Source organism: Apteryx rowi, unplaced genomic scaffold (genome assembly GCF_003343035.1).
Source record: "Apteryx rowi isolate R43461 unplaced genomic scaffold, aptRow1 scaffold_3, whole genome shotgun sequence".
NCBI lineage: Eukaryota > Metazoa > Chordata > Aves > Apterygiformes > Apterygidae > Apteryx > Apteryx rowi.
This window is the reverse complement of record NW_020449418.1, coordinates 4,001,489-4,013,779: the sequence shown is the minus strand read 5'-3', so window position 1 is coordinate 4,013,779 and position 12,291 is coordinate 4,001,489. Positions and strand designations below refer to the sequence as shown.

General features: G+C 47.4%; 1 protein-coding gene across 6 annotated transcripts in view; it reads right to left on the bottom strand.

The window, feature by feature from the left end:
• Positions 1 to 12,242, bottom strand: part of XPNPEP1 (X-prolyl aminopeptidase 1) — a 47,773-nt gene extending 35,531 nt beyond the window's left edge. For 3 of the 6 annotated variants that reach the window (XR_003254192.1, XR_003254191.1, XM_026069847.1), the window contains exons 1-6: positions 10,532 to 11,345; positions 9,274 to 9,398; positions 3,483 to 3,546; positions 1,656 to 1,760; positions 1,279 to 1,371; positions 175 to 318 (exon numbers count right to left, since the gene is read on the bottom strand). Coding sequence is in view for 4 of the 6 variants with exons in the window: in XM_026069847.1 (XP_025925632.1) it covers positions 175 to 318; positions 1,279 to 1,371; positions 1,656 to 1,760; positions 3,483 to 3,546; positions 9,274 to 9,390 (523 nt within the window). In the remaining 2 variants the exon portion in view is untranslated. Of the gene's footprint in view, positions 1 to 174; positions 319 to 1,278; positions 1,372 to 1,655; positions 1,761 to 3,482; positions 3,575 to 9,273; positions 9,399 to 10,531; positions 11,346 to 12,028 lie in introns of those variants that run through there. The other 3 variants (XM_026069848.1, XM_026069849.1, XM_026069850.1) reach the window with 3 other exon arrangements.
• Between the last annotated feature and the right edge of the window lie 49 nt (positions 12,243 to 12,291).

Below are 12,291 nucleotides of genomic sequence, written 5' to 3'. Positions count from 1 at the left end.
ATTTGAAGCTGAGGTCAAAGGGGCCATTACCTGAGGTACGATCACCTTCTGGACTGAATCACAGTGGATCATGTTGGGCTGCAATAGTGTTTTTCCTTACTATTTTGTAATGGAAAAGCAAAATGGGAAGGGCAGTAGAAATATCTCCTGACTCTTGGGACTTGAGCTTCTCACCTGTGTAACTCAGGTCCAATGTGATGAGAGGCTTGCAGGGGCGCTGGGGACAGTCTGCCCAGATTGTATCAATCAGGTTTTCTTTGACAGGCACAAGATCGTGGCCAGCACTTTTCAGGGCTTTGGACATCCTCTTCCACTGGTCTGCCAAAGGGAAAAGAGTCAGCAGTGGTGACTTTAAAGAACACACTGGCTGAACAATAGCCCCAGTCAAGGGGGGGAAGTCAAGAATCTGAGCCCCCTCCTTTCTTCTCAGACCATCCTCCTTCCCATCCTCTTAAAAAACAAAGAAAAAGCTATTGAAACTACGGACCCACAACTGCAGCCACTACAGTCAGCAGCAGGTACAGAACCTGAGTCCTTGCAGCCCTGGAGCCTCATACTTGAGCTGAAGAACTATTGCCCCAGCTGGAAGACAGAAGTCACTGGAAGAAGACGCTCCAGAGGCTGCCATAAGGACATCCTCCACCCCAGGGCAATGAAGAACCACACTAGACCTAAGCTAGATGAGGGCTAGGGTGGACTTCCACATAGCCACAAGTCTGATTTTTAGCCTTAGATCTTCCCTTGCCTCCCATGGTCTCTGAACTGAGCTCCAGGTTCTGAAACATGGATAGACGGATGGATACACGTTCATCTGATACACATGGTGCCTCTCCAGGAACACGCTTCCTACAGGGAGAGCTGCAGAGACCCTGAGCACCCCAAGCAGACCAAGCATGGCAAGTTTTGCCTGGGTGTTCTGGCTCACACACATGCTGGCCAAGGCATTCAGCATCTTTGTGTTGAAGTGCCCATGACAAGCCACAGCACAGACAAAAGGAGGTGGCTGGGACTCTGCTTTCCAGGTAAAGTCACCGCAAACCCAGACAGTAATTCTCACCCCTTGTGTTTTGGAGCATGTCAATGAGCTGCTGCGGAGCTCTCATGATACATGCCTAAAAACCAAACTGGTTTGTAAAACAACAGTTTCACCCTCCACCACCTCTGGGTGAAAACATGGCAACTTTTAGCTGTATAGCATCACACAACAGCTTGGTCAGGGATGCAAGGAAGCAAAATCCAGTTACCCAATCCAGAGTTATAAAATAAAGTCAAACCAACCAGCCGGAATAATGAAGGGGTCCACTCCCACCTTCGAGCCTTCTGGGAGGACGCTCACTAGCCAGTCCTCCTGAGTCGGTGTATCTTTCAGACCTGCATGGATAAAAGAGGTTCAAAGAAGCACCCATGCTGAAGCGTTCCCACACTACCCAAAAAGTCAGGTCCAAGCTAACATTTCAGACACGTCTACTAATGTAGGTCTGCACTCATGGGCAAGAAGAGTTGCAGGACCTTAAAGCAGGAGCAGTACTGTACCCAAKATGTTCCTAAACCCCCACATGATGGAGTGTTCCTACAGCCCAAGTTGCGCCACATGAAAAGTGACCAGTGATTGCTATCTGTGTGTTAGCGGAGCAGCATCCCAGCCGCCTGCATACCCATTTTCATGAGTGTCCAGTTGTTATCCATCTGATGTGCAGCTTGCAGGAAGTAACGTCCATCCGTCCACATGGCTGCATGCTGTTCGGTTACAATGGCAGTACCTAAGCAGGAAGGCAGAAAGATGTGGCTAGAGAGAGGCGGACAGCCATCGTGCAGAGACACAGATAGCAGTGGGTGTGTTTCAAACACACCTGAATTCCCCGGAAGGCAGCTCTGCTCATTGTTCAAATGTTACTCGAGTTTCAGTGGAAATATTCACTGTTTCCCCTATACTATGATCTTCCAAGTCCCACTATGGACAGTATGCACAAGGGCTCAGCTTAATGAATTGCCTCAGAAGAATTCAACTTGAACAGAGCTCAGCCAGTTACTGCAACTCAAACAAGGCTTTCCAAACCCTCTTAATAGAGATCATGGTTTTCACTTGACTGTTGTCACACTAACACATACTGGGCACAACCAGACTCCATCCCATCTTCTTACAGGGAGGAAGCCCAAGCTCTGGTCACCCACAAGAGACAGCTGTTACTAGGCTAGCAGACATGGGATGCATCCCTTCCCAAATGTTACAGCTGTAGCACGGATGGCTGAATGGGAAATATGAACATAAACTTCTGCTGATTTCAGTGACTGTCCCATTCCACTGACACTTTTGTGGAAGCAATACGCCTTACAGAGCAATGAAAGACAGCTGAGGTGCAGTAACATCTCAGCAAGACTCCTTGCACTCTGAGTGCCTTGCCCTTGGCTATTTAAGAAACTCAGGGGCACAAACAAACTGAATCCTGGTCTTTGAGTCTCTGCATCTTGACCATCTTTTCCCTCACCTATGTGCAGAGACTGAAGCCCAGCTTAGTAGACCAGAGTTTTCAAATGTGAATTCATTGCCTTCTAAACTCCCCCAACACAAACCCCGATTTTAAGCTGCTTGAGCCTGAAAGGTGTGAAACAAAAGTGTTTTCTATCAGGAAACACAAGGTGAGCCCATGTGAAATCTCACTGACTCACCAAGTGCTAGACTAGGAACACAGACCTTCCAAGTACAGAATGGTATCCCAAAATAGAGATCAAGGTTATGAAGAGGCCATGCAGAAGGCATGAAATTAATACAGGATTCATGTTATCCATTAGCAGCAACCTGCAGCCTTGAATTTATCACCTACCAGATGGGGTCCCAGCACAGCTCCTATGAGCTGATGAATGGACCCTCCAAACAGATAGACAGCAGCATTTAACCCAATTTACAACTGGGGGAACAGAAAAACCTAAAGTGACTTGCCAACAATCACACAGTAGAGTCAGCTACAGAGCTTAGGGTACAGCTAGGATAAAAACTAGGTCTCTTGACACGCAGACCTATCCTACAGCCAAGAAAACATCCTGTCTCTGCAAGATAAGCAAACTTTTTCCACAAAGCTCAGTTTCCAAATGCAGTGCTTCTGGCCCACTCTCTGTTTAAATAGAAGGGCTAAAGTCATCTACTATTTACCCTAACCCAAAGGGGCAATGTAAAAGCTGATCATGCTGTCTCCACATCAAAAGAAATGAACATAGGCTACAAGCACCACATTAAAGAGTTAACAGGATTTCACTTTATGAGAGGTTCATTCAGGGGTCAAACATTTTCTGAAAATTTGTTATTGCACTGATATTACATAATTCCAGTGGGTAGCCAAGACATAATTTTGCAGATGCTGAAATGAGAACAGTCCAAGCAAGCCAGATAGGTTTCCTTTTCCATCCTACATCCGTGCCATGAAAGGGACCTTTTCTTTATAGGGGAATTATGCACAGTAGCAAGAACCCAAGGTCTGGAAAGGTACCTGCAGAGCCATCAAATCCAGAGATGAATGCCCGTCTGCAATCACAGGGTGCAATGTACTCACTCTGGAAACAAAAGAGGCAGCAATTATTTCTAGCAGCAGAAAAAAAAGAAAAAAAAGTCAGCTGATGACAAATACTTTGATAAGGCTTTTCTCCTAAAGGACGCCGCAGAGAAATAAATGAGTTAAAAAAGCCTAAACTCTCTTCCACTGGAACATTTAATCATCTGCGATTATACTGCATTTATGTCCAAATGCCTTTTTTTTGTGTGTGTGTGTGTAGGGGAAAAAAAAAAAAGCTGCAGCACTTTTCTCCCACAGACTTCTGCAAATACTGAAGTGTTTCAGAGCTTGCAGATGTTTATTTCACATTCAGCCTCCCCTTTGGGCAACAAACAAATGCTGCCTTTGAAGCTGCAATGTGAAAGGAAGAGAAACCAGAAGCGCTCCTTGATCTTGGAGACCAGAGTAATCAGCACATCAAATCTGTAAAATTCACTACCTCCACTGAAGTCCCCTCGCTGGAATTTATGAGAATTCCTTTAAGACTTTCTTTTCCACAACAATGACATTAGAAGAAAGCCATCAAGGTGGTGAAACTATAAAACCTTTAAGCCCTTAGGACCTTTCATAATTAGATACTGATCCTTTTGCGTCTTCCTTGACTGCTTAAACCGAGACTGCGCCAGAAATCACCAGATTATAGTTTGGTGGGTGAGAGGGAATCAAGGACTGCTAGTCCTTCCTCACCCCAATTCCACCACAACCTGTGTTTGTGGGCACTTCTGTTGGCAGCGTTAAAGAAGAGCCTGAGGATGTGCAGATACCCTATATCCACAGAGGCTGTCAAAATGAAAAGAAGAACAACTACACCTTGAAACGGTCCCCACATCCTTTTTAATGGGATCCATTCTCACAAGATCAGAGGTCAGAACTGCTGAGCAGGCCTGTTAATTAACTCGCACATCTCAGCAAATCAACTTAATCTAGGCTGGCAGTGCTGCTGTTCGAGCTGCAAAACCCCTGGCGCAGAGTACCTTACAAACGGTCTGAAGCCAACGTCTGTCCCTGTGCACGTACAGCTCCTCTGCCCTCAGCTGCGCTGCGGCAGGAGAAACACTTTGGAGGCTGAGCTGAGAAACCAGCCCGATTCTCAGATGGCTTTAGTTCCCACTGTGATGGATACTGCACTTCTCTCTCTGGCCATGGCTATTTTTAAATTGCCTGCTCATCAGAAAATACTCCCATTAAATCTGTTACTCTTCACAAAGAAGGAGGAAGGTTCAAAAGCACAGAAGTGAGTGAGAAGCACAAATCGTGGCAGCTCTCAATCACCTGGGACCAACACCCAATTTCTGCCCCAGAAGAGGCACCAACCATCCCCCACCAGCCTGCCAAAACTGAGCCTTGGGGCAGCAAAACCCATGGCCCAAACCAGGATTTAGCAGAGTGGGTTTTTTGCTCCTGGCTGCCAGGGAAGATGCCTAGGATCTGCTCCCAAGAAATCCTCTATTTTACCCCACCACTAGTGAAAATTGACAGAAACAGGGCAGGTGTYGAGAGCAGTCTAGTTCCCTGTGGCTCTTCCTGTCCAGCCCTGCAGACCCTGCAGGGCCGTGGCACCGACTCAGCAGCCATGGGGGGAACAGGGGTCAAGACAACCACCTTGGAAAATGATGACTTGCCCCCTGCACACCTCCTGCTGACAGGGTGAGCCCATCGCGGTCCACCACAGCACTGCCATCACCACTCACCCTCTTGGAAAGAGCACCTGAGGCATCAGCCGACAGGCAGGGAGAACAAAGTCATCCCAGGAACAGAATCAGGACCCAAATGCCAATTTCCCATGGGTGCTTATCTCAGAGCGGCAGGATGGCATGTGAAGGCCCAGCGAGGCTGGACTTGGGAGTGATTTCCCCCCACTTCAGCATTTCCTACTGATTTTCAGCCTGCTGACTGCTACAATTCCCCTTCCCCTACACTGTATCAGACACCCAGCTCACAGTCGGGGAACCATCTCCCAGGGTCCGATGCCTAAAGGAGACGCTGGAAATTTCCTGTTGTAGATCATATCATAAAGTACATCTGAAATCACACCAGCAGTTTCTCTTCCCTTTCTCTTGATCTACCCAGCAGAGAGACTGCAGGCTGGTTTGCTTATGCAGATAAACAACTTCACATTCGTAGGAAGGATTAAGGCTGAGCTAGCTGCATTAACAACACAGAACAGCGAGATAAGATGCACTGTCATTTTAAAAGGTTTTTTTTTTTTTTTTTTTAATCTACAAAGAGGAGGAAAAAAAAACTACCAGTCTTATATCTGCTTAGCTAAAGCTTACCTAAACTAACAAGGACCTTGATTTGGTGGGAAATAACTCACACTGTCCCATTTGCAGACAAATCCAGGGACTGTTTTAAGAATTTACAGCAAGTCAGTGGGACTAGRAGGGATCTGGAAGAAAGACAGTTCATTCATCCATCAGTCTGAATTCCTGCACACCCCTCCTGCCCTGTCCACCTGTTCTGTTCCATACAGCAACCCCGACTGTGCGAAGATGAGCATGTATTTTGCAGGGGCTAAAATTACAAGGGGAACACCTGTGGACGCCACGCAAAGCACAGGCCGCAGCACGATCAGAACAAAGTATTTCCCTGGGGCTTGTCTTGCAGCCCTGGTGGCCTTCACCCGGCCCTCTCCAGGCCTTTTGTGGCTGCTCTCCACCATACCTGTCGGTCTGGGACCTGCAGTCAAAACTGGAGGCTCCATCACAGAAACCCTGAGCTAAGCCAGGAAGAGCCCGAAGAGATCAGTGGTGCTTCTCACAGGAGTTTGCATGGTTGGGGCATTAACATGCCAAAGCTCATTCTGTCCAGGGCGTTCTAACATCAACCAAGAGCAGCAATGGAAAGAGCAGCTCACTGCCCTTCGAGCTATGACACTGATGCCCTACCATTAAAGAACAAACACTGCTGTGTACTTGGAGGAGGTTGGTATTCGCTGCCAAAAACCTAACCGTATCAGTAAGATCTGGAACAGGTCAGTGCAACCTGTGCAAAAGTCATCGCCTCTACTGCTTTATAACTCTGCTGATTCCTCAGCTCAGGACAGTGTGTGTCGGAGGAGCCAAACATGAGCAGAAGATGGCATCTCCGCCAATCCAAACATGGGGCCCTGAGCCGGACAGGTGTTTCCTGGATGTGGAAGACCAGCCAGATCTGACCAAGTTTATTTTCGCTATTGAGTCAAGGCCTAGGGAGCTGGAGCCAACCCCAGTTAAGCTGTGATTGGCTCGAAAACCAAGCTCCAACCCAAACATCATTCCCTCACATCAAGAGGAAAGCTCCTCCAATCTCTGAACATGCCCACATGAGCAAACTCCAGATTCAGTGGGAACTGGGTGACACTACATAAAAATGGATCCTGCATTCACCATTGTAACACCCCAAATGCTTAGACAAGCCTTTTTAACTGAACCATAAAGGAATTAGGTGCCTCATTCCCGAGAGCCCAGCACTTCATGTTCCTCTGACAACTCCAGCCACAAGATCCACCTCAACATCCACAGAAGTAAGCGGGACTCTTTGCACAGACTTCAGCCTGCTTTTGAGCGGGACTGCTCTCCTTGCCCACCAGGCTTTGGACTTCACCGGCATCAAAAGTTCCAAAAATAAAAAATATAAATCAAAGCAGCAGACATTCAGGGCTGGCTAGAGGAGCCACAAATCTAGGGTATTAGCAGCCTTGGGTAAGCCAGAGTCAGAGCAGACTGTGTTGGAGAAGCTCTGCAAGTCTTTTCAGCTCCTTATACCACTAAACATGGAAAGCAAAAGATATGATTGGTGGCAAGCCTCTGGTAGTATTAAAAAACTAGGCCTTTTGGCCTTGGCAGGAAAAATAATATTAAAAACATTAGAGAGCTCAGAGCTCAAATATCCAAGTTTCAGTCAGCAAGACACCCTCCATTCCCAGGGATGTTACAAAAAGAAGTCAGTCAGCAAGTTGCAGCTTCGGGACCTAATAGCATCAGTCCAATCCAGGGGTTTCTTGCAAGCAAAAGGGGAATAAAGTTTTCCCCAGTCTAAACCCTCTGTCAGTACCGCAGGGGGGAAAACTGTTTGTTGGATGAGTACTCTGACATGGATCCCAGCACAGCCTCAGGAACAGCTGAGGGAGGCAAGAACAGCAATAAATAGCTTGGCTATGGAGAAGAAATGGCTCAAGCCACCAAAAGCTTTGTATCATGAAACCATGGCCTCTGAGTCACGGAAGGAAGAGCAGCCTAAGAGCAAAACTTAACGGCAGATCTGTAAAGCTCTTATTTGCATGCAGGGAACAAACCCTTTCTTGGAACATGGGGAAGCTGAAAACCTCAGCTCATCACAATTTACCTGCAATCAGTAAGCCTGTTCTGGGATCCACAGGTTTCCAGTGTCTAAAATTGCACCAATTCCCAAACTTCACAGACAAAACCCTGCACTAGCTAGTCAGGAGGTGCCAGAATCAGCAGCTTTTAGTAATCATTTCCACTTAGATGGATTTGCTCTGCAGAGAAACCTGACCAACTTGCCCGGCAGGAAATAGCAACACAGGGCTCTCTGCTTTACTGCACTCTGTCAAGGAAAAAGAGAGCAACAGAAAAAMCCAGGAGTCCTGAGGGTCACATTCTTCAACTCACATGACAGCATTTAGTGTCTAGTGAAATGAAACCAGAGTTATATATGGACAGAGGCAGCTTGAGGGAGGAATGCAGCAGACAATAGCAGCTGCAGAAAACGCCTCCCCTCTACCTGCCCGAGTTTGGATCTCYGTGAGAGGAAACATGATGCTGCACATTTGGTCTCAGGGCACAGGCAAGTCTGGACCCAGTTCACCCCAGTGCCAAGCCAAGGGCACAGGGTCCAATTCAGTTGCATTTAATCCTGCACACCCTGGAGTAAAGGACAACTTTGGGTGCAAGCCAGGAAAGCTTCAGATCTTTTGTTTCCTGAAAATGGCTGAGGAGCAAAAAAGCTGCTCTAGCCTTGCCAGTTCTTGAGTCTCCCAACAGAGCGACAGAAAAGTGAAGCTTGCATATGAACAGACAGGGGAGGTAAAAGGCAGTTCAGCAAATTAAAATTAATGTCATGGACTGCAACAATCTTAATGTTGGAAGCAGCATGCAACACAGTTACCACCATGAGCCCAGTCTGTCCTCCTCTTGTGTGCACAGAACTAGATGATGCAGAGCAACATTTGAAAGGAAAAAAGTCACTGAGGCCTGTTCCCTCCCTTCCTCTCCAAAGGCCCCTCCACATGGGGTCTGCAGAGCTTTAGCATGAAGCAGCAAATTCCAGCCAGAGCCAGACACAGCCATGATCTGGCAAAGGGAAAGCTCTGCAGCCAATCCTTTGTCACCTGAATTAAGAGTATGTGCTGATCAGGAGGTGCTAACGGGGAAATTAAAACCCAGATAATGCCTTTTCCTCCCCCAGTAAATCCATCCTCTCTAACAGCCAAGACAGGGACAGCAATTGCTCTGGCAAGCTCCCTTTCTTGCAGCATGAGCTCCCCTGGAGACAATCTGATGAGAAGTTGCTGGTGGAATATCCACACTGATTTCTTACAAGTATATAAAAACCTCAATCCCCTGCATGGATTCCAGAAACTTTTTCTAACATGATGTTTCTCAGAGTTTACCCTGACGTTTATGCTAGGATCATTAAAGCACATGAGCCAAGGATGAATTTAATTATTCCTGGCTTATGTTTTACTGGGAAGAAAAGTACAATCATTCCTGAAATCCATCCATACCTGGTGGGCATCTCCCGAGGGCACTATGTAGGCCTGAACAGGCTCCTGGACATATTTGGGACTCTTCATTGCCTGTCGCAGTTGCTTCAGCAGCTCTGTTGTAATTTTCGGACTCATCTTAGTACCTGCAATTCAAACAAAGCACAAAACTTCAGAGCTTCTCCAGCCCTCCTGGGCCACTCACACACACAGGCTAAGATCAGTCCGAGGCCAGAGTCAATTTTTGTCTATCCTGTAAAGAAACTTCACTCCCTGGTGAAGGAGTGGCATGCCCAGTGGTGATGTACACACAGGCCACCCCTTCTGGCATGTGGACAGCATCAGGAACCAGAGCACCTCAGATGTTCCCCACAGCTTGAGGAGCCCTATGACAGCCAGAAAAGGTGTTTGCACACAGTGTTGAAGGTCCCAAGTCCAAGTCCCCACATATCAGAAGCAACCACATCAGTTACATGCACAGGAAGCAATTTTCAGTCTTTGTACTTTGAGGGCAGAGATATTGTGGCCTATATGCCACAGGAATGCAGACTGCTGGGAGAGCATGCCACACATTTCAGGAACTCAGAAATGGACTGGTTAAGGATGCATGGGTGTTTTTTGGGGGGAGGGGGGGTGTTTTTTTGTTTTTTTTAAAGAGGTCTCGCTACAGGCCAAAATTTCATACTGGACTGGTGATTGGATTAACTTGGACAAAAGAAATCTGCTCCCCAGGGTGTACATGACGATGAGTTCCCTGGGGATATTCACCTCTGGGTTGCAGGTTATTTCACACAGCAAGAAAACAACTATACAGGAGGAACAGTCCATCRAGCCCACTCAGGTCACCGCGAGAAGGGAGGTACACAGGCCCGTTCTTGAGAGACCTTTGGCAGATACTCTGCAGATCTTAGCTGGGATCAGATGAGCAGGAGAAGGGCACAGGGTGGATGAAAGATGACAGATCAGAGGGGAAAACAAGGGCACAGACTACTCGTACTCCTTCGTTGTGGTTTTGTTAAGGACAGATGCTTGGTATTGCACTGAACAACCTCTCAATTCACCACCAAGTGGCTGTCAGTATCTGGGGGCCCATCATGAGCCCCACACCTAGTGACACAAAAGGCCATGCTGCTGTCCTGATGCAAGTGCAGGCTGCAGTCACAGGCACCAGCTCACTCCAAAAGATGTTCAACCTGCGGGGGAGGCCTGGCCTGAAAGCTTATGAAAGTCATGTAACACGAACTTCTTCAGAGGTCCTCTCCACCACTTCTTCACTCACCTCTCCAATATGCGCCCAAGGTGGGATAATGCCCTTCGTATTTCTCTTCCCACTCCTCTCACATTTTTAAGTATCCACTGGGATCTTACAACTTTCATGCCATCACTTTCCAGGACAAGATGTGGAAGCTCCGTGCTGCTCGAATGCTGTGCTATGCAGTATTTTATTCTGACCAGTTAATTTCACAGCTCATTTCCCAGCCATGTCCACAAACATTTTATAGATGGGAGAAACAAACAGCATACAAGTCTCAAATATTTTTTGCCTATCAAGGCACTTACTTTATTTACACCCCAATAACAACCAGAAGCTGCATGCAAGAGTGTGGTCTTATGCCAAAACACAGTAAGACACAGTCCTGCCCTGCAACATCTGCCATTTGAATAGGAAGGCAGGAGGCTGCCTCCATTTCGGAGAGCCACAGGAAGACCATGTGACTTGACCAAGGTCACACAGCAAAGTTGTGATCAAGTCAGGAACTGAACCAAGATTTGTTGCATTCAGGCGTAAAAATCTCAACCCAATACCATCCTTCACACTTCTCATCACAGGAAATTTAGGGCCCACAGGGCTTACATGTGACAGACTACCTGTCCACAGACACAAGYAAGAAGCAAACCAAGCTCAAAAGGTACTACCTGCTACATCCTCAAAGTGATATCTTGACTCCAGTGACTTCACTTACACCTTGGATTTACTCGCAGGACAAATTTCAGAGGTTTATACCATGTTTGCATGTTACACTGAACTTTATTTCATTTTGATTGGTTTTGTCGGTCCTCTATAACAAGCTAATCATTTACATTGCTGCTGATTAATGTTCGGGGGGGGGGAGGGGGAAGCGAAGCACACAGAGGAGAGAGAGCAACAACACAGTGATTAGCCAGCAGAAAAGAAAAGAATCTTTTTCATAAACTCATAAAGGCACAGCTTCGTTTCTTGACCTGTGCTTTGTGTCCAGGAGCCTAAATGTCTCATTTAAACAGGCAACGAATGATAAGGCTTTGCCTTTTAATAAAGCTCCTTGCTGACAAGCAAGGTTTTTTGTAGCAAGCAGAAGGGATTCTCTTTAGGAAGAAAGAAAAAAAAATTAAAAAGCACTTTCTGTTGAAGGATTTGCTTGCAATATTAAAAACACAACTAAGGTAGATTAGCAATGAAACCCACATTAAGGAGGACATCTATTTTAGGTAACTCCTACAGCATAAGAAATCACTTAAATCTTCCCCAAGCTTTCCAGTAAAACTGCCCTTAATTTCCACAGAAAGAGGAGCTATTTCCTCCCAGCTTTTGAGTAGCCATTTGGTCTGGTCCCCCTATAATTTTTAACAGGTGACCTTTCCTTTCCTGGYCATAATTATAAACCTGTACGAAGCTAAAACAGCTTCTCCGTCATTACTAACTCACTTCAGCGATTAAGAGCAAAGAGAGGTGAAACCAAGGCAGYGGATGCAGCAGCGGCCCGGCCCCCCCGGGGGCGCCGGCCTGCGGCGTTACCTGCCTCCCTGGGGCCTTCCCCGCGCGCGGGCTCCTCTCGCCTCCGCTCGCTCGCMCAAGGCACCGTGCAGCCCGCTGCCAGGCTCCGCCGGGCCCGAGAAAGCAAAGGGCGGCGCCGGAGCCGCTGACAAACTTTGCCCCCCRTAAAACATCCTTATCCCGCAGGCAGGAGCTGAGCAGGCAAGGAGCCCTCGCACCGCGGCCACGCGCTTGCTTATCGCCGCTCGGGGCGACCTGCCGCCCTGCCCGGCCCGGCCCTGCCC